The sequence below is a fragment of the Alligator mississippiensis genome, chromosome 1, assembly GCF_030867095.1.
Source record: "Alligator mississippiensis isolate rAllMis1 chromosome 1, rAllMis1, whole genome shotgun sequence".
NCBI lineage: Eukaryota > Metazoa > Chordata > Crocodylia > Alligatoridae > Alligator > Alligator mississippiensis.
Genome location: NC_081824.1, coordinates 232892087 through 232913568, shown reverse-complemented (window position 1 = coordinate 232913568; position 21482 = coordinate 232892087). Strand labels below are relative to the sequence as shown.

Below are 21482 nucleotides of genomic sequence, written 5' to 3'. Positions count from 1 at the left end.
GCAGTCAGTGGCACAAAAAAGTTGTTTGGCAGTGCTGCTGAGCAATAAATCCAGTTACTGTGCAGTCATCTAGTACTTGTTTATACAAGTACTAAGTGACTGCACAATAATGACTGTGAAGTCAGCATGATGCAGCCAGCAATGATGGAATCATTAGGAGTATTGTCTACCTCTGGGATTTCTGATGACCTGAATATTGTGTGCCCCGAAAAGCTTCCAGCTACACTTCTGGTACTGGTCTCACTTACCTTTGCATCAGCAAATGTTCAAGGAGTTTCATTACAATCCGCACATTCCTTCTTCAGCCTCATTCCTCACCTAGAAACTTTCCAACTGCCAAATTAATTTGAACTCTCAAGAGAATAACATTGGCCTAAAGCCTCTGGATTCATACAATCATGGAATCATAGACAAGTAGGCCTGGAGGGGACCTTCATAGGTCATCAATCCAAGCCTCTGCCTGAGACAGGATCATCCCCACCCAAGCCATTCTGCACACTTTCACTGTTTAACCTCTTAGCAAACCTCCACCATCAACCCTAACACAACACAAGACATAACCCCCTATTTCTCCTCATTTCTTTTTACACTTTGTTTCTTTCATGTCTTGCCATTGTAGTTGTAAATGAAAACATACACTCACAATAGCTGCCTCTCCAGCTTCTGTGAGAGTTTCCTGAGATGCAGCTGTGCAGGCACAATAAGCAGAGATCTCTTATTTGGATATATTTTGGGTCACCATCTCCAATATTGTCAGCTGATCTCTACTCTTCTCGGCCCTATCAATCTAGGCAAGTTTAGAGATAATGTTAGAGAGCTAGCAGTACCATTACACACTTACCTTGGGCACCACAGATCCCAGTGATTATCAGGAAAATGAGGCACAGTGGCATGATCCCAAGATCTAGTGGCACCATGGGGAAGATGGTGGGGCCAGCCCTAGTACAGAGATGGAGAAAAAAAGAACCCTGTGGAGATGAAGTGAGGTTGGGATGGAGTGCACTGGTGTATTTCTGGGGTGTAGGTTGTAGCCATGTTGGTCTAAGGACACCCAAAGAGCCTTGGATTATTTCCATAATGTATAATCCAGACCATGCCACAAACATGGAAGAAAACTTCTTAAGTGTCTATCACTGAGTAGACAGTTGCTGTGACTGGATGGCAAAGAGAGTGTTTGGGCAGAAGTGTGTGCCTGAGGCTCATGGGGCTGGAGGACAAGTGGTCTTTGCTTTCTTCTGGCCACAATTGGAACTCAGCCCTCAGAGTCACTGGCTAGCACTGCCTCAGTTCCAGGGAACAAAACTTCCAAGAGAAACCCCAGATAAATGCAGGTGGCTCTACATGGAAACTATTGGATCATAATGTACAATAGAGCAAAACAGTGTGTGGGTTCAGTAACGGGTGTAAGAGATTACTTGCTACATGGCAGGGCTGTGGGGATGACCAACCAGAGCCATAACCTGCATCTACTGGAACACTTTCTGGGCACATCTACGTGTGCAATTAATATGCACTTCTGCATGTATGCCTAGACTACAGCACACTGAGCTGTGACACAGCAGCCCCAGATGACAGCCAGCCCAGAGGGTCAGCTTACCATCCTAGAGCTGCTCCAACTGGGCTCAATGTGCTGCAGAGGGGCTTGCTGGGGCATGAGGGTGCTTCAGTGTGAGACTAGCCAGCAGGCAGCCCCTGCACTGAAGCACCCTCATGCACCAGCCAGCTTGATTAGTGACTACATGCGCATTGGTGCAGAGTAAAAAACTCCACCTCAGGATAATATTTGTATTTACAAGTACTAACTTGCAGCAGAGTTAATTAGTTTACTTCATCCTAATAACCCATCATGTGGAGATGCTGAGACATTAGGCAACTCTGCAGTAAATGCCTCATGTAGTTGAGTCCTCTAAGGCACAAGGGAATGAGCAAACAGCACTGGGGTGGTTCCGGGCTGTCTTGTTTGCATTGAGGTCTGAGGTGGCAAAGGGGGCCTGGAAAGGCTGGACTCAAATCCAAGCTAAGCACACATTACTGCTAGGGCTGTACAAGGCTTCGGACTGTGCTTCAGATCCAGAGAAGCTTCAGAGCCTTCAGCATCTGAAGCAGCATGTCCAGATCAAAGCGCTGGCCTCATTAGGCTTCCCGAAGTGGTTCAGAGCTTCCAAAGCGCTTCGGAAAAGCTTAAAAGCCTACTCAGAGATCCGGCCATAGGGTATAATGGGGAATCAATGAAATATCTATAACGTTTTGGTTTTTGTCTGATTTGGATGAAACTTGCAGGGATGGTAGCAGCTTCTGGGAGCATGAAGCCTGCCAAGTTTCAAGAAGATCAGTGCAGGGGTTTGGGGGGAACTGCACCTCAAGCTGCTAACAGGTAAAACTTGTGACATAGATAACTCTGTGAGTGTTAAGGTGCAGTGAGCTGGAAACTGCAGGGGTTGTGGCCCCTGCTCAGGCCACAAAGCCTGCCAGCTGTCAAGGAGATGGGTGCAGGGGGAATCTGGCTTCTAGGGCCCTGCACCTCTGGCTTCTGAGAGGCAAAACTCATGACATGGGTGCTCGTGCACCTGACTGTTTCTCTCTTGGGGCAGTTGATTGTCTGTATTGATTATTTCCTTTCCTTAATCTGTGGTTTTGTATGTATTAATCATTTCTAATTAACTCATAATGACCTTAATTAGCGAGGATTAACATCTACAAACACAGCCAGCAGGCTTCGTGGCTGCAGCAGTGCTGACAATCCCTGCAGCTTTCACGCTGCTGTGCCTTAACACATGCAGTGTCACCCATGTCACGGATTTTGGTTGTCCACAGCTCGAGGTGCACTTCCTCCTAAACCACTGCACCTATCTTCTTGATCTTCTTGAAACTTGGCAGGCTTTGTGGCCTCACCAGGAGCTACCATCCCTGCAGTTTTCACCCTCCTGCAGTGAAACACATACATGTGACATGAGTTTTGCTTTCAAGAATTTGTGGTACAGTTCCCCCTGAGCCCCTGCACAGATCTTCTTGAAACTTGGCAAGTTTCATGCACTCAGCAGAGACTACCAACCCTGCAAATTTCATCCAAATCAGACAAAAAGTCAACAAAGATATAGCTATCTCATTCATTCCCCATTATACCCTATGGCCGGATCTCTGAGGTGGCTCCAAAGCCTAGGAGCCACTTTGGCCGGATCGAAGCAGGAACCTGGCCCAGAGCTCCAGATCAGATCGCTGGTATCTGAAGCAGCCAGATCCAAAGCTGGATTGAAGAGCTGCCTACTTGCACAGGCCTAACCACTACCTATGTCCCATATGGTATCTCTTCACCCAGCATGCTGAGGAGTCTGACTGGAGTTCTGGAGGAGTTCCCAGTCTGAGGACTGACAAGGTGTCCTCCTGCCCCCACATTCCTGGTGAGCTCTAGCAGAGATCTTTAGACTTGCATGACATGGAGTCAGTGACATGATGAGATTTGAGGAGGAACTGGGGGAGGTCTCACGTTGATTCAGACCCAGCAGGTGGAACAGCTTAGAATTATGGCTGGGGGAGAAATGGTTACTTATTCTGACAAAAACATGATGGTTTCAAACAGGCTTCCATTCTGCATCTGGTCAAAATGGCAAGATCATTCAAAATGTATCATGATATAAAGAAAGGAAATGAGACTGAAAGAGATGGAGAAACTCCCCCCTGAAGTGGCAGCAACTTCAGCATTCCCATCAGACATGAGAAAGCAAGGACCTCTTATACCAGGGGTTCCCAAACTGTGGTATGAATACCCCTGGGGGTATGCACAACATCCCTGGGGGGTGCATGGGAGAATTTGTGTAATGGCAGGTTTAATTTTTATTATAATAATAATTGGCATTTAATGTGTTAAAACATATGCTGGTAAGGGTACGTGGGCAGCTGGTAAATTTGGAAGTGTGTATGCAATAAGAAAAAGTTTGGGAACCTCTATCTTAAACTATTCTCATCTTGCTGCACAGAACACCTGGCAGTTTGGTGGTTTCAAGAGTGAGGTAGTGATGTGCAATGGTCAATTCGCTTTTAGCACTTTTCTAGCATTTCTCCCTGACATTCCTCAGGCCTACTGCACACAGGTATGAGCAGAGACATGCTCCTCTGTCTGTGTCTTACCCTCCATCTTCCCTTGTGTTGCTGTGGCTATGTCAGTGAGTGTCAGGGGGTTTCACTGTCACATAGCAATTCTCCACCCTGCCCTCCAAGGAAAAATCCAGCTTCTCCACGCATATGCCAGGCCCCCCCTCCCACCCAGCACAAATCAGCTAAACCCTGCCCACAGCAATGTGCTGTTACACAGTGACAGCCCTGGAGCCCTGGGGAAGAGACGCCAGCATGTGTCCCCAAGGCAGTGAGCAGTTGTCACTGTTAGGAACAGAATGAGGAGTGGTGTCTGTCAGGGATTGGTGGCTGTGTGTGTGTGCAGATGTGCCCAAGGGCAGTGGATCAAAGGACAAGTGTGACAGAGGGTGGGGTTTACAGTCACCTCACCCTGATGGAAGGGACCCAGTCCCCTCCCTTCCTCCCAGGACAGAAAGACTGACAGCCTCTCCACTTTCCCAGCACAAACTACACAGGAAGCCCTTGCTGCTGCTGTAAGATGTGCTGCTCTTGCACAAAGTGCACAGGGCAGAGACTTGTTCCAGATGGGTGACAGAAAGGGGGTGGGGTTAGGAGATGCTGCAGAGACCTGGGATATCAGTGAGAAATGGAGACGCAGTGACACACGAGTCTGTGAGACAAAGACACTTTACTGTGAGCAAAGCACTTTCCACAGATTGTAATGGACAGTAGTAACCAGTACCCATTGCTCTACCATGGGGTCAGTGAACCTAATTCCTTTGGCCTGTCAGGAAACCCAGGTCCTGAAGCCCCAGGGACTGGCCTGGATGAGATGATGGGATCCATGGGACACTTGTGAAGGACCATGGTGACAGTGGGGCCTCAATACCTGTTTGGGAGCTGAATTGTAAACATCCATGTTTAAACATATTGGCCACAAGCCTTTGACTTAATATTCTCAGGTCTTGTCCTCCAGCTCAGCACTGCTGGGGGCTGAAAGGATCTGTGGAAAGAGGTTCCATCTCTCTTCATCCTCCTTTCACCCTCCAAAGAGACACAACAGCAGCATCGCTAGCAGCATGACCAGCCGCATCCTGAGCACCAATATTGCACTGGAGGATGGAGGAGAGGGACAGAGTCTGACTGGGATCCATCTGCTCTGTTCAGGGAGGGATTCTCCTTTTTGTACCCTATGTTCAGGGCTCATCAGGAATTCCCTTTGCCCCACTCAGGTGCTGCACAGCACATGGGATCAAGGTGCTGCCACCCAGAAGACCTGATCATTGCTACTGGCTCTGCAACAGTCATTTCCCCAGCCCTAAATGGGGAGAAAAGGGTGACAGTGAAGGGACCATGGCTGGCACCTGCAGGAGGACACCTGATACTGAGCCACCCACCCACTTTCCAGTGACACTTCCAGCCTGGTGACACCCAATAGGCCATTTCAGGGTATGGACCTCCCCCTGAGAGCCCCAAAGAGACCACAAAGGCATGCACAACCATTCCTGAAAGACCACACCCATGGCATTAATCAAGCATAGTGAAATGCAAGTGGTGGGAGATGGTTTATTTTTAGAACCAAGGTGACATTTCCATAGCAGATAGAGGACACGGATCATTCCCAGGGTAGTGGTGGAAACCCCAGACTTTAGGGCTCCTGCTGTTGGGCAGGGCCAGAGGCTGACTTGTACACAACAGGGGGCAACTGTGCCTGGGCATGAGCAGTCATTGGGAGATAAAGGGTGTCTGATTTCCATAGGCCTATGATGCCCTGCACAGCTGTACACACCGTTAGATCCTGGAACTTCCTGTTTGCCTGAGGGGTTGCCAAGTTACCATGAAAGCCCATCAGCATCAAGAAAAGAAGATACAAGGATGTAATGAAGGCAGGAGGGTCCCCTCACTGCTTACAGATGCAGCTTGGCTGTGGGGGAGAGAGATTGCTGTCAGCTAGCACAGGCATGAACTGGAAAAGATGACAGAAGAGGTGAGGTTTTCCATTGTCTATGTGGCTTCACAGCCAGTCCTAGATTGGCAGTTGCACTGCCCCAGGATGAAGTTTAGGATAATGCTGTCCTCCCTGCAAACAGCAGCACAGTATCCAGAGATTTCTGCTGTTGGATCCATTTCCATTCCCAAGCTCCACGCTCCTCTTTCAGGTGCAGTGATCTCCTTGACCAGCCCCTACCGCGCCGTTTGTCTGGTGGGTCAATCAAGTTTTTTTTTTTCCTTGTGCTTTCTTCTTCTTCTCACAAATGCAGAAACGAGTTTCTCCACAGCCTCCAGGTTTCACTTTATCACCTTGCAAATATGCACAAGCTCCACCATCATAATTATGAGGACTGGGGTCTGAGAGCACAAACCTGGAAGGGAAAACCACAAGCTACAGTCAGGTCTATTCTTCTGACCTCCTGTGTCAGAACACAGAGCTAGGAGTTGTCCCTGATTTACAGCAGTGACCTCAGGGGATGTTCAAGCCATGGCAACAGGAAAGTCGGAGATGCTTTGTAGCTCAAGCTTGTAATTGGTTGGATGGCAAACAGCTAGCAGAAGACCCCTTCACTCTCATGGCACATTTATAAGGCATGGTGGGATCCAGTTTGATTCCTCAACCCACTTCATGTGAGAACAACTTCAGTGCTCCAGAATTTGCTCCTGGAATCAAATTTGCTAAATCTTTTCTTTCCTCCCTATCCTGTGCCTACATGCTGACCCAGAGAGATCTCTATTCCCAAAGTGGGTGAAAGAAGAGGCCCCGGTTTCCCATACAACTCACAGATCACATAAGCTCAGGCGGTGTCCATGCGATAGATTCATGTTCAATATGACTCTTCAACATGTCATGCACCTGTGATGCAGCAAACTTCCCTGTCCCCACTAACCCACCACCCACATCTATGATCTAACACTACCATCTCAAGAGCCATATTAAATGGCTACCCCGTATTATGGTATATTGGTCTGCAAGAGACATGGGAAATTGCAATAAAGTGGACAGTTTTCAGGAAAGAAAAGCTGTTTGAGGGCAGTGATGAAGTGTCATGATGCTATTCCAGCCCTGCTGGACATGGTCACTAGTCACAACCAGGGTGTGGGGAGCCTGTACAGAGGCAGTGGCATTTGGGGGTCTTTGAGATACAACACTGAACTAGTGGCACCAGCCCGCCACTGCCATCTGATAGTGCCAGATCCTCAAGGTTCCAGGGGGAATTACATGTGGGTGCAAGTGCTGCACTTTAGCACAGAGCTGAGGAGAGGTACATGACTGGTGCCTTCAGCTGCTCTGCCAGGGACTGCCACTGCTGCTGCTGCCTTCTCCAACCCCTCCACACCATCAGGCAGCCCGTGTGCCCGCTTCCATGCCCCCGCCATATTAGGAGCAGTGGTATTTTCCGCAGTTAAGAGGGCAGGCAGATATTTTGCAGAACAGGTCATCCCCTCCACCCCTCCAGTGCTGCTGGGGCCAGCAGAAGGTGCCACATGACACAGGGGTGATCCCTGGTATGTAAGATCTTGCAGATTTACTCCCTGAGGTACATACCAGGGGTCAGCAGGGGGCAGACAATGGTAAAGAGATGAACAGGTCATTTTTTTTAAACAGTTCCTCTCAGCACTTGTGTGATTTACTTGGCAGGGGAATGGCATCTGTTATATGTTTTGAATCTGAGCTTTATACACAAAATGTACATACATACAGACACATACACAGATCTTATTGGGTGTAAGAGTGAAGTGTGCTGCCAATTTTAATTTAGAAAAAATAGGTACTCCAGGTGTCAAAGGTTTGGGAACCACTGCCCTACTGACACAGACTTACAGGCCAGAGGAGAGAGCTGAATCATCTGTCCAGACCCACATCCTCTTATTGGAGTCAAACGACAATCCAATCCAGAACGGGTAGTAGTATGCACTGCTTCCACGATCTTCAGCATATTCAAAAGACCTTGCAGTTATGAAGCCCTGCAATGCAATAAGATCAGATGGAATGGAAGTGAGCTCTCTCAGCCACGTGGAGAGCACCAGCAAAGTGTTATGGTATTACCAGAAGCCCTAGTGCAGAGATCCTTCCCTTGAAGAAAACTAGGTAGCCTACACCTGCATAAGAGCCAGTGCCAGTCCAACCAGGTGAGTTCTCAAACATACTTCAGGTAACACTGTAAGATCAGACACATGGCTAAGCCTATGCACACAGTAGTCTGGAAATACAATAGAATGCATGTGTGCATATATATCAACCCCCTATCCATGCCATCCCCCCACACCTCCAGCCCAGAAACTGTGAAGCTGTGCCAGAAAGTGCAGCCCTAGAGCTTGGCTCCTTCCTGGCTTCATTCAAATGGTCACATTGTACTGATATATTACAAGAAATGCACACACCTGCTCTTCTTTACTCTCTATCATGAGCAGCAAGGCAGATTGAGAAATGCAGGAGGAATTACACTGCTCCCAAGTTCCTTTTTCAGGAGAAAACAGGTAGGACCTTTCCTGGCGGGCAGTCCACAGCCCTGGACACTTCTTCCCTGGAACAAAAACAGACCATGTATCAGCTCATCACGTTCCCCATTTCTGTGTTCCTCCACCTTCACTGCTTGTGGCTCATGGGCCCTACAGTGTGTGTGTGGGGAGGAGAGGGTGGCAGCTTCTGCCACATACACCTGAAGGAGGATGGGTCTTCTCCTCCCAGAGTAGCTGCTTCAATGTAGACAATGGCAGGGACTCGCTTCCACAGCTGTCTGGTTGAGGCATGGTCCCGACAGCCTCTACCATTTTAGCTGAGGCCAGACCAACATCTTGAGCCCCACCTGAGTTGAGGAACTGAGGCTTATTCCAGGAGGTCATGGTGGTGAAGAGGCAGGAGCACTAGGCCCTGTCCAACAGCTGCAAGTCATGGAACAGGATGGGGACAGTAATGAGCCCTGGAGGAAAGATTTGGTTTTCCCTCCCCTGACAGGTCCTGAGAGTTCAGAAGATTTCCCGTCTAGAAGTCTGAGGAACAGGCACAATTCTGAAAAAAAAATCTTTACAGCAAAAGGACCTGCCCTTGTTTGTAATCCACTGTGCTAGACACTTCCCCTTCTGGAGCAAGTACACATCACTGATCAGCTCACCCCATTCCCCATCACTCTCATTCTGGGGATACCACAGTCAGGAACAAAGATGATGGGTGTTTTTCCTCAAAGGCTGGCAGCTGTGACTATGCAGAAAAGAAGAGTTGCTGGCTTGCCAGGCTACATGGGAGTGATAGGCCAGACAGTCACTGCCACCTTCTTTGAGGCCAAACCAACCTCCTGAACCCCAGTTGGGTCAAGGAATAAGGGTTTGTTCCCAGCAGGGGGAGGTGAGCAAGAAGCAAGGCCACCCAGACTCATTGTGACAGAGGCAAGTCCCAGAACCAGACACGGGCAGTAACGACTACTGGAGGAAATGTTTTTTTCGACACCACTGAAAAGTTTTGAGAGGTCCAAAGTTTCTCATGTCCTGACTTCAGATGAAAGGCAAAATCTTGATTTCTTTTATGAGCTCCCAAAACCAACTTTTTTGTGTTTGGGTTACTCAATCTTTTCTGTGTGTGAACATGTTTTCATACTTTGCATCTGTTTTCCTCAGCATCTTAAATGAACCTCATACCAGGGAACCAAAATCATTTACTTTCCAAAGATTTTCACTCCCTGCCAGGCAGGGGATGGGAAGAAAGCAGAGTGCTTTTTGGTGGGAGGTATGGGGAGGGAGGATCTCCCCATTCTCCAGAACTCCCAACAAACAGGACCTCATGACAGCGTTTCCAAAGATATCCCTCAGCCAAAGCCAATACATCTCTGGGAGAGGGAAATACACTCTGTAGTTCCAGGACAGCCTCACGTATGTGACTGGACCTGCCCTGTGGAGTCACCAGGTTCCAGCCTACGATTTACCTGTGTCCTTGGGCTTCTCCATTGTAGTTACAGGCAGGATAGGTGTTTGGCAGGACATCAGCTCAGAGGTGAGATGCTCCACTTGCTTCACAAGGCTGTCCTGCTCTCTGCCCAGCTGAACCTCTTAAACATCAGAAGAGCACATCAGTGCCTGTACATACAGGCTGTAGTGAAGTTTCACAGACCTGATCTCTTTTGTAGTGACCCAACCCCCCCAGTGCATCAATAGGTTTTGAAGTTACAGCTGCTGGGCATTTTCTGGTGGAACACTTTTACTTATTGCAAAAAAATATTTTTCAGAATTGAGGCCCTGTGCAGAAGCAGCTGTTTCAACAATATGTGCCATGGAACTGGGTCAGATTTGCAATGGAAACTGGCATGGCTCTCCCTGCCAGCTCGCTGCCCGTGGGGGGGGAGGGGGGAATTCCCCTGTGGCCCATCTTACTGCCCGGGGTGGGGTGGTCCCCCATAGCAGGTCACTGAAGCCACTTCCAGGAGTGGCTGTGGCTACTTCTGGGAGTAGCTGGAGTGATCAGCCGGCACTTGCAGGAGGGGTACCAGCGCTCCCGCCTGCCCCCTCTGACCAATGCCTAAGTGGTGAGCGTGGCTCATCAGAGAGTGCACTGGTGCAGTGGTGCTCTCAGGGGGTGCATGTGTACCCCTGTGCACCCCCTACATGTTGCCACTGATCACCTGCCCACTCACCTCCCTGTTATCTGCGAGGAGCTTAAGGAATGGCTCAGGCTCCCCAGCTCCTAGCACGTCCACCTGGAGGGAGGCAAAGGAGTCGGGGTTCCATGATGGCTTCCTTGCATGTCAGCCTTGGAGCTGGGCCTCCAGTGGCTTCCAAGCCCCCAAACAGAAAGCTGGGGATTGCATTTTGGCAAGAAATATCCAGGTTAAGTCTCTGTGCTCCCATCTGGGGTTAACAACGCTTACTATTTGTAATTTATTTATTTTTTTTGCGAAACTGAAATCCAGGCTCAACCTAACTGAAATCCTAGCTCAACCTACCTTGGGTGACAGACACTTCCTGAGTGATCACAGAGCAAAATGTCCAGAGTACCTGTCCCAACTAGCACATATCTGCTGAGATCATCTCCACACAGCTCCAAGGAGCTTTCAGATCATCATGCCTGACCACGGCAGAGGTCTACACCACAGCACAAGCTTGTATTTCCAAACCAGTGCTCGCTTAAGGAAGCAACCCACAGGTGGTGATGTGCCAGACTGACATTCTGCTTAACAAAAAAATATGACTAAAATTGTATTTTCAGGGCACAGAACAACACAGATTTGTCCATGAGTAACAGCGCTTTGAATGTATGAAAACATTTTCTATTTTCTAAACAGTCTTCAGGCCTGCAGGCCAATTTTCTGCTGTGTTGATGAACCTAGCTGTAGGGAGTTCACTAGAGCTAGGCCCATTCACAGTAATCTGAGGGTCTAGTGCAGAATTATCCATGTGTGCAGAAGCTCTAGTATCTTATAACAGAAATAGCCAGGTGTACGGGAGACAACACACATTGCATATAATCAACTAAAGGGGCTGAAGCAACCAGCAGCGAAAACCATAACGGAACTGTGACCTCAGTGTTTTTCAGACAAAAGCGTCATTGTCACTATCAAGCATGACCCAGCACAGGCTGCAATAGTAATGGAACTTAAACACTGCATCAAGCAGTTCCCATGAAGCTACTGGGCTTTGGATTTAAGAAGATACCATCAGTTGTGGGAGAGTCTCCACCTGAGGTGTGAGGGGATTTTTGTGCTCTGGGCCCAATGAAGTGACTTCCACATCAGAGTCGTCCCCCCCTACTACTCCCTCCTCCCCCCCTCCAAAAAAACAAACAAACAAAAAAAAAACAACAAAAAAAAAGGGCCAACATGTTTAGGACAGACCTTGAAGTCCATTTTCTCTGCAGCTGCCCTCTCAACCCCCTGGATACACCTCAGGTACATCAATTATCTTTTCACAATATGGACATATTGGGAATCATTTCTACAGATGGTCTCTGTATTGTGGTGACACAAAGCCACAGTAAGAGTGACACAATTTATGGTTAGAACAGTTAGAAACTTCCTAAGGGAAAAAAAATTTCCATTAAAAAAAAAAAGTTGAGTTCTCACAAGTGAGCACAAACCATTCCATTGGGACTAAACTTCTCATGGACGACAGAGAAGTTTGCAATGGAAACCCCCAGGTGCCCTTCTAGCTCACCATCCCACCTGCTTATCAGGCGCTTCATATGGAGAACCTGCAAATATGGAGGCCTAAGGGGTGGCCAAGGCTTGCTGACTCCTTCCATGCCCACCTGGTGGAAATAGTGCAATCATGTCTGTAAAGGCTTCCAGGCTCTTCCATGGCATCTTTAGGAGCTTGCCACATACCCAGGGCTCCCAGATCTTCCAAGCATTAAAACGAGATGCTGACGAATTTCATTTCTGTAAGAAATATCCAGGTCTGGGCTTTTCTTCCCCTGATTTGGTTTGAAAATATTTCCAATACCACAGTTCCAAACACACAGTCTTTTTGTGCAGGAGTGAAATTCAATCCCTAGCAAGCTCCAGTAGCCTAAAAACAAAATCGCCAGGTGTCCAGGAGACCACACACATTGCACAGTGGATGGATGCCCCAATGGTCTGACAGGCCAGAACTGAACTGATTCAATTTTGCTGACCTCATGAAGGAACATCTTGAGAAGCTGGATACCTTCAAGTCAGCCGGCCCTGACAATCTTCACCCCAGGGTACTTAAGGAGCTGGCGAGCATCATAGCCCAGCCTCTAGCATGGATCTTTGAAAACTCTTGGCACTCTGGTGTAGTGTCCGAAGACTGGAAGAAGGCCAATGTAGTGCTTATCTTCAAGAAAGGGAGGAAAGTGGATCCGGCTAACTATAGGCCCATCAGCCTGACTTCTATCCCGGGGAAGATCTTAGAAAAGTTTATTAAAGAGGCCATCCTTAATGGACTGGCCTACGCCAACATCTTAAGGGATAGCCAGCACGGGTTTGTCGTGGGTAGGTCTTGTTTGACCAATCTCATTTCCTTCTACGACCAGGTGACCTATCACCCGGACAAGGGACAAGAGATTGATGTCATATATCTTGACTTCAAAAAAGTCTTTGATCTGGTATCCCATGATCACCTCTTGGCAAAACTGGCCAATTGTCGCCTCGGGTCCACCACGATCCACTGCCTGGAAAATTGGCTCTGTGGTCGGACCCAGAGGGTAGTAATTGATGGAAGTCACTCATCATGGTGTCCTGTGACCAGTGGGGTCCCCCAAGGCTCTGTCCTTGGATCCATATTGTTCAACATCTTCATTAATGATGTGGACACTGGAGTCAGAAGCGGACTGGCCAAGTTTGCCGATGATACCAAACTTTGGGGCAAAGCATCCACACCAGAAGACAGGCAGGTGATCCAGGCTGACCTGGACAGGCTCAGCAAGTGGACGGATGAAAATCTGATGGTGTTCAACGCCGACAAATGCAAGGTTCTCCACCTTGGGAAGAAAAACCCACAGCATCCTTATAGGCTCAGCAGTGCTACGCTGGCTAGCACTATGGAAGAAAGAGACTTGGGGGTCATCATTGATCACAAGATGAACGTGAGCCTGCAATGCGATGCTGCGGCTAGTAAAGCGACCAAAACACTGGCTTGCATCCATAGATGCTTCTCAAGCAAATCCTGGGACGTCATTCTCCCCTTGTACTCGTCCTTGGTGAGGCTGCAGCTGGAGTACTGCATCTAGTTTTGGGCTCCACAATTCAAAAAGGATGTGGAGAAGCTTGAGAGAGTCCAGAGAAGAGCCATGCGCATGATCAGAGGTCAGGGAAGCAGACCCTACGATGACAGGCTGAGAGCCCTGGGGCTCTTTACCCTGGAAAAGCGCAGGCTCAGGGGTGGTCTGATGGCCACCTATAAGTTTATCAGGGGTGACCACCAGTATCTGGGGGAACGTTTGTTCACCAGAGTGCCCCAAGGGATGACGACTAGGTCAAACGGTCATAAACTACTACAAGACCGTTTCAGGCTGGACATAAGGAAGAATTTATTTACTGTCCGAGCCCCCAAGGTCTGGAACAGCCTACCACCGGAGGTGGTTCAAGCACCTACATTGAACACCTTCAAGAGCAAACTGGATGCTTATCTTGCTGGGATTCTGTGACCCCAGCTGACTTCCTGCCCTTTTGGCAGGGGGCTGGACTCAATGATCCTCCAAGGTCCCTTTTAGCCCTAATGTCTGTGAAATCTATTAAATTTACAGGGGAATTGTTACATCAGGGCATGTGGGGAGATGGTCTACACTATCTGTGCTAGTCTTGTGCTAATATATGGAAACCAGCTCCTTGACTATTTTCCTTTCTACTTCCCCTTTTGTATTGGCTCAGTATGGGGGTTTTTCATTGTCACACTCATAAGCCAAGATTTTCTTTCATGCACCCAATTCCCTTACGTTAAGGGGAAGACTTGCAGGGTCATGACCCTGGATTATGATACCCAATGTCCTCGTGTGTTCTGGTGTCCAGTGAGTCATGGGGTCACTGTTCATCCAAAACAGGAAGGTAATTCTAAGGAAAGCCACTACAGGGACATGTAGTAAACAATTCAACAACAACAAAAGTCCAACCAGCTCATGTTTCAGCTTTGTCTCACTCCTTTACCAGGTGCTACACTCTGACTAATACTGCACATGGTGGAAAGAGACATCTAGTTTTTGAGTGATACACTGCAATTAATGTCATGTTAGCCTCTTCCTAGAGCTATTGGAAAACATTGCCTGCCCTCAAAAACTTTGAACAGACTCCTATCAGATCCATAGCAGTTTCTATGAACTTACCATTGTAACCCAAAACTCCTGTTGCTATCAATAGCATCAGGCAGAGAATCCCAAGAACAATGGTGGCAAGCTTCCATCTAAGAGGAGTAGCTGAAGGATCTGGTAAAGAAATACAAATAATGCAAGTATTGACATCAGTCAAACACAGAATGCCCCACATCACACATGAAAAAACTTGGTAAGGGAAAGAAGGAGGAGGCTTGTGTGGTCATCTTTAAAAATGTCTCCTAGAAACAGTGGTTTAGGTTGTAGCTGTGTTGGTCTAAGGACATAGGCAGACAAGGTTCCTTGGGTGAATTTGATATCTTTTATTAGACCAACCCAAATAGTTGGAGAATAGTTATTAAGCAAGCTTTCGGGTTCAAAAACCCTTCGTCAGGCTAAGCTAGAAACAGTTGCACTTGCTGAAAAACAGTGAATGAGGTGCAGGGGAAAAAGCAATATGTGAAAGAGATGTCCATTGCTGCTCCTAGGTGGACCAGGCCCAGGGCCCTGTCCTTGGGAAAGTGTCTAAAAAATAACAGACCTCTTTTGCAAAAAATATTCAAAGTGTATCTTGTGTTTGCAGTCATGGAAATAGATCATGCAAAAGCAGCAACAAGTGAACTAACAACATGTACAGGGATCCAGAGGAGGAGAAGAGTGTATCAAAGACCTGCATCTGCTCAGGACCTTCATCTGCTTGTCTACACTTTTTGTGAGCATGCTGGACAATGCTAGGGTGTCATCGCTATTCATCATCTGCAAGTTCTGGAACGAATAACTCTCCATTTGCAGGGCAGGCCAGCTGCTGTAAATATTCTAAATGTGCTCTTTTTGTCTGTTGTTTCTACTCTTAGATCAGGTGACATGCAAATACCGAGGACAATGTAAACTTTATTACAGTCAAGTAGGTCATCCACAACTGACTTTCCATTACATGTATAAGCTGCCAGTTTGCTTTTCATAAGTACTCATGCCATTATGCCTGAATATTGGGGGGAAAGGACCAAAAAAAGAGTTGAAATATGTTCAAATTAAAGTGAGTTTTGGCATTTAACTGAATGTTTCTAGGAGAAAACTACCTCACTCTGTTTTTCAAATACTTGGTAGTGTATATTGTAGCAGTTCTTCCAACTGCAGCTTTCTGTATTTAAATCACTACTAATAGTAACTCTAGTGATTAACATTGGATCATGACATTAGGGGGCACAAGTAAATTATGGCATTTAACTGCCTTGCCTTCCATCTGCCACCTTAAAGCACTTGTAGACAAAACGGGGGTTTAATTCTCCCTAAATTGAAGCGGTGGGGAAGAGGGGGGGGCTGACATGGAGTGGGGGTGTGTGCAGCTGGACAAGGAGCAGCATCAGAGCAGGGGGGGTGCCGTTGCTCTGCATCCTGGAGAAGGTCTGCTCCAGCGGACCAGGTGAGGCAAGCCAGGTGTCTGTGGAGTGGGGGGAGGAGGGAGTGGGATGTGGCTGGATGTGGAGCAGTGAGAGCGTAGAGAGGTGGATGGCAGCATGGGGTTGAGGGGTGCGGGGCTGAACATGGAGCGGTGGGGGGGATGGTGCGTGGCCGGAAGTGGAGCAGTGGCAGTGCATGGCAATGGGTGGTGGTGGCAGCTGTACATGCAAGCTTCCTGGCATGTGATGGTGGTGCATCGTGGTGGGTGGCAGCACTCTGTCCCTCCCTGCCCCTCCCCGCCGTCATTCTTGATGTGCAATTTGGTAGTTACCTGAGAACAAGCTCAGATTTCCTTTAAAATCAAAGGTTCTTTGACTCATTGGTTGGACAGAAAAGCTGAACAACCCAATGCTCTGAGAGAAGGAGCATAAACAGAACACACTTAGGAGACATATATTATGGACGGTAAAGGAACAATAAAATGCTGGTTACAAGCTGCAGGGCTGCACTGTGCGACAGGATGACTCAAGTGAAAAGCCCCATGGGGGAGGTGTTGTGCAGCAGGTGAATTCAGTACATAGTGCACAGCCTGGGTGTGACATGTTTTTTGTGTATATGGTGGTAATGGAGACATGTGAAAGCCAAGTGCTTCTGTGAAACCTTGACAATGTTACCTTTATTGTTCCTCCGTGGGTCTGGGCTGCCCTGAGCCCCTCTGCGATCTGTCAGCTGAGCTGTTGTGCTGCTCTGCTGTTCAAGCAGGTTCTCACAGTAACTTCTCATTTCCTCCCGTCTGACTGGTGAGATAATGGGAACACAGAGGAAAGACTTGGCTTTACAGGGGCTGACAGAACAATATAGCTGTGGACGAGGCCTGTGTAATAGCAGGGCTTGTCTACTATTCCATGAGGGAAGATAAGATTTCTGAAAGTCTTTCAAAAGGGAAACAGGAAACAGCTGTAACAGCTCAGGCACATGCAAGAGGCATCCCCAGAAATATTACATCTCAGATAAGGGGAGATGGAAGACAATTTAGGGCTCAATGAAGAGAAAATCCCAGTGAATAGGTTATTGGCAGTGCCATATACAAAGATGCTGTTAAGTCACTTGGTCTTGTGATCATTGCTAGGGAATATGAATGAAGAATTGAGAGCTGTTCAAACACTGATCAAACAAAACAATAGTTTGGATATTTGCTGCTGCTATTTTCTTCCACCAATCGAATGGACAAATCCTGCATTCTACATCTTTAAGCCTCAGCATTATATGCAATTGTAACGCCAGCCATCATTGTACCCAGGGAAATGCCTTCAGTACTGAGGTGCTGGATTGAGCAGGAAGTAACCCACCAGGTAATTGTCAAAGCCAGACTGGGCGTGTACAGAAGTGATGGACGCTTTTTCCTAGTCAGGGGAAACAAAGGGATGAAGGCCCAGGCTCTCAGCTGCCCATGAGAGAAATAAGGCCTGAAGGGAGAAGGAGGAGGGCACCATGAGCTGTGTAATGCCTTGGGTCCTCCATAGTGCTTGGCAGGAATACAGGTGTCCCTTGCCTTGTGCTACTCAGGATTTCAGGTGCATTAACAGGAGATGGTTGGGGAAGGTGTCCTTTGAGCTCCCTTCCCACCCAATGACTCAAGTTCCCACTCAGTGGGGCTCTTAGACTAGCTCCTGACAATCAAATGCAGACACCAACAATAAACCTTTAGAAATGACTGGTGAAAAGCTTTTGAAGAGAAAACCTCAAACATTCAAGGCCTGCCATTAAGCACACAGAGCTATCAGGTTCACCTCTGTCATTTACCAGGGCCAGATTCCTGCAGGCAACTTTCTTAGAAGCAGAGAGCAGACTGCAGCAAGGTCTAGAAGGACTGTTTTGCTCTAAAAATTACTACCTTCCTCAGAAGAAGACACATGTGTTGATGCAAGAGACATGGAAAAGATAAAAAAACTAAACTCCTCAGAAATATGAATTCTGAATGTTGGCCAGAGGCCAAAGGAGCCATCATTCCCTGTTCATTGTTGTTGGACTATTTTTAATGAGAGAGGAGTGGCTGATGTGATACTTAAAGGGATAAAACACGAATGAGTTCATGCATTATAAGTCCAGAAATGCTGGATGACATACTAGAGGACTTTCTGGGTATCAAAGCAAGCAAACAGAAAAATGCATAGGGGTTTCCAAGGTTCAAAAGCTGAAGATTGAGAACATTTTAAACAGCTTGCAGAAGGGCTTTAGTCAAATGTCTTAGAGGGCTTCTCCTTTTTTTGGAAACAGAGTTTATTTCATGATGATAGCTAATGCTTATAAAAATGATTTTGAATTTCTATTTTGATAATGCTATCATTTTTGGAGTGATATTTGATTCCATGCTGTACCTTGGTCTCCAGGTTTTTGCCTTCTAGGCTGATCATATTTCAGGTTCGAGTGGATTATCACATACTCAGTCATGTCCAGTGGTGCTAGGGAGAGAGAAATTATAGACTGGGTTTCTGAAAGTTGAGTCAGTTGGATGATGCTCACTGAGGAAGTGATGAGTTTCATAAATAGCTTGATCCTTTGAAGTAACTCTAGATGGGGCTGAGCTTTCTACACGTTATACTTGGTAACCACATTAAAAGAAAAATCCACATTCAGGAAAGGTAACAGTTGCAAAGTCACTCAAGAATTCACAAGACACCAGACTTACAATCACCTACACAACTTTAAATCAGCTCAGCTCTTCTATGGAAACACGTCCTAATGCAATCACTAATTACAGCAACACATACTTTTCTCTCCTCCACTACAGGCTCCAGCCTGTTTCAGTGCACAGCATAGATGGTGTTCACCAAATAACAATGTATTCAGACAGTTCTTGGCGTATGTGAATGTGTCACTGTGACATGTTATGGTCATAGTACAATGTGTGGTCCCATGTTCTAACTGTTTCACACTACTGAAATCCTGTCTGGAGTATAGAATTCATTATTTGCTCATGGGCAAATTGCAGTACCTTAGGCCAAATCCAAAGGGCTATTTGGGATATTTCAGAGTGAGGCACCCGAGATCCCTTTCTGGATCTGTCCCCTTCCACTTTATAGATGTTAGTGAATTTATCTTCACAACTCTCAGCATATTTCATGCATTTGCTACATAGAAAACTGAGATACAGAGATAAAAGCTAAATTAGGGAAATGGTGAAGTAATCCTAGGTGTGCAATCCAAAGTGGCTGGGGTGTACCTTTGCAGAGCACTTCCCTCTTTGTAGAACTTAGTCAGTTTGAAGGCTGGCTCCCACTGCCCTCAGAGGCAGTCTCAAGTGCTCAGCACCTCTGCAGATCAGACACCAGGCTCTCAAAAAAGGCAGTCCTACAGGAAGGAACACACATGGAGGGGCAGTGAGTAAGGAAGGCCTGGATTATGACATGCCCAGCATCACCCAAGGTCTCTGTGGCAAAGGCAGGGGTAGAATCCAGTTCTCCAAGGCAGCACCCAGCTGCCTCAAACACCAAAGTGACCTTTTTGTGCTGAAAACCCCTGTTTCATTCATTAGCAGAGCTATAAAATAAACGAAAACAGGGCCTTTTCATGGGAACTGTTAGGCACCCTTTGCAATAGGGGTGTCAGCTGCTTTACCTGGATTCGAGACAATAGTTCAACAATTTGTGCACCAAAATAAATAAGTAAATAAAAGTTTCTGTGAGAAAATGTGACTGTTTAGTGTCAGTTCTGAAAAAGAACAGCACTGCACAAGACAGGGCAGGGGGAGGCAGGAAGGGGAGGTACTGAGAGAACCCACCTCATTTCCAACCTATTTTTGGAACCAAAACCACATTTTTCCTGTTGAAATATTATTTTGAAAGCAAAACTCTCTTCCACAGTTCAACTCATGACTTTTCATATCAGCCTATTCATTGTCTTCCAGAATTGTTACAACATACTGGGTGCATCTACATGTGAAATGTATGTGATGTGATAAATTCCAGTGCACTTCATTGTGCTCTGGAGAAGCTGCCTGGCGTGAGGGTGCTACAGCGTGCGGTTAGGTGGCAGACCACCCCCTGCACTTTAGCACCTGGTGCTCCAGCCAGTCCCTGTCACAAGTGTGTTACAGCAGAGTTAAATCATTTACTGTACTATAATACCAGCAGTCTACTGTAGACAGTGGAAATTTACTGTTGAGCTAATTAGTCAACACCATGGTAAAGTGCACATGTAGATGCATCCACCGCTACTGTCTGGATCCAATGTTTAACGCCGCGAGAACTGATCACTGAGCTGCTAGGCTCTTCTGCACTGGCCTTTAAGGATGCAGTTATCATTTGTGGTTTGAGCTGAATATGGTTCCTTTTTCTATAGGCATTAGTTCATGGAGAATATGGAGGACCATTGTAATTCAGTTAACCACTCTGAAACTCCAGCTGGCTTGTACCAGTTAAGAGGGAGCAATCACTGTGGCAGCATACAGAGAGAATGCACTTGCCCAAGGTTGCTCTGGCTGGTCGGGGCCAGGGCTCTTTCATACAACCAGGACAGATCCTGTGCTGGAGACAGTCAGCATCCTTCCACTGGAGCCCAAGGACCTCTGACACCAGCACGAGGTCTCGCCCATTCTGCTTAAGTGCAAGAATCTGAGTCCTGTTGCCCCTTGGGGACATGAATTACTTCCAGATCACAATCTTTGTCCATCTCCCATTTTGTGTCTCATCCCTGTGAAAGGGCACCACACCCCACCCTGGGCTAAGTCTATACTGTGGTCTGTGGTCTGTGATCTCTCCTCCTTGCCAAAAGATAACCATTTACTTCGACCCTAGTTAACCACTCTGTCCAGGTGCAGGCTTCCTACACCCTGCCCCTGACAGACATTTCCGCACCCCATGGCCTTCCCATCCATGCACTCACTGAAAATACATAGACTAGCATTTTCCCTTGGTTCCCAAAATCATGCCCTGCCCCACCTTGTGTTTTCCCAAATCACCCAGTTTTCCTCCTTGGGCACTGCAGTCTAAAGCAGGAGGTGTAATCGGATCAGTCACTTTCTGGAAGAGATGAACCACCACCCAGGACCCCTCCTAGTGCTTCCATACAAAGCAGCTGGGCCCCATACCTTGTCTTGTTCTTCACCGTTCACAAGCGGAGGGTGGTGGAGCTCTGAGCTGGAAGAAGAGAAGGGGCATCTGGCCTGCTCCCGTTGTTTGTGTCCCTGTGAAAAGAAAGAGCATAGTGCTGATTGGCTGGTTGGGGCTCCATCTGTGACCCCACAGGAAACACTGTCTCTGCTCAT

The 21482-nt window shown here is 47.4% G+C and overlaps 1 protein-coding gene across 1 annotated transcript; it reads right to left on the bottom strand.

The window, feature by feature from the left end:
- Positions 1-5634: 5634 nt before the first annotated feature.
- Positions 5635-21392, bottom strand: LOC109281291 (C-type lectin domain family 7 member A). The gene is made up of 9 exons (XM_019480052.2): positions 21306-21392; positions 19440-19567; positions 18595-18678; positions 16891-17013; positions 14831-14929; positions 9984-10106; positions 8449-8591; positions 7889-8031; positions 5635-6434 (listed from the first exon to the last, which is right to left on the bottom strand). Exons 3-9 carry the CDS (start codon positions 18665-18667, stop codon positions 6284-6286), a joined length of 855 nt encoding a protein of 284 aa, XP_019335597.2. The 5' UTR covers positions 18668-18678; positions 19440-19567; positions 21306-21392; the 3' UTR covers positions 5635-6283.
- Positions 21393-21482: the final 90 nt, after the last annotated feature.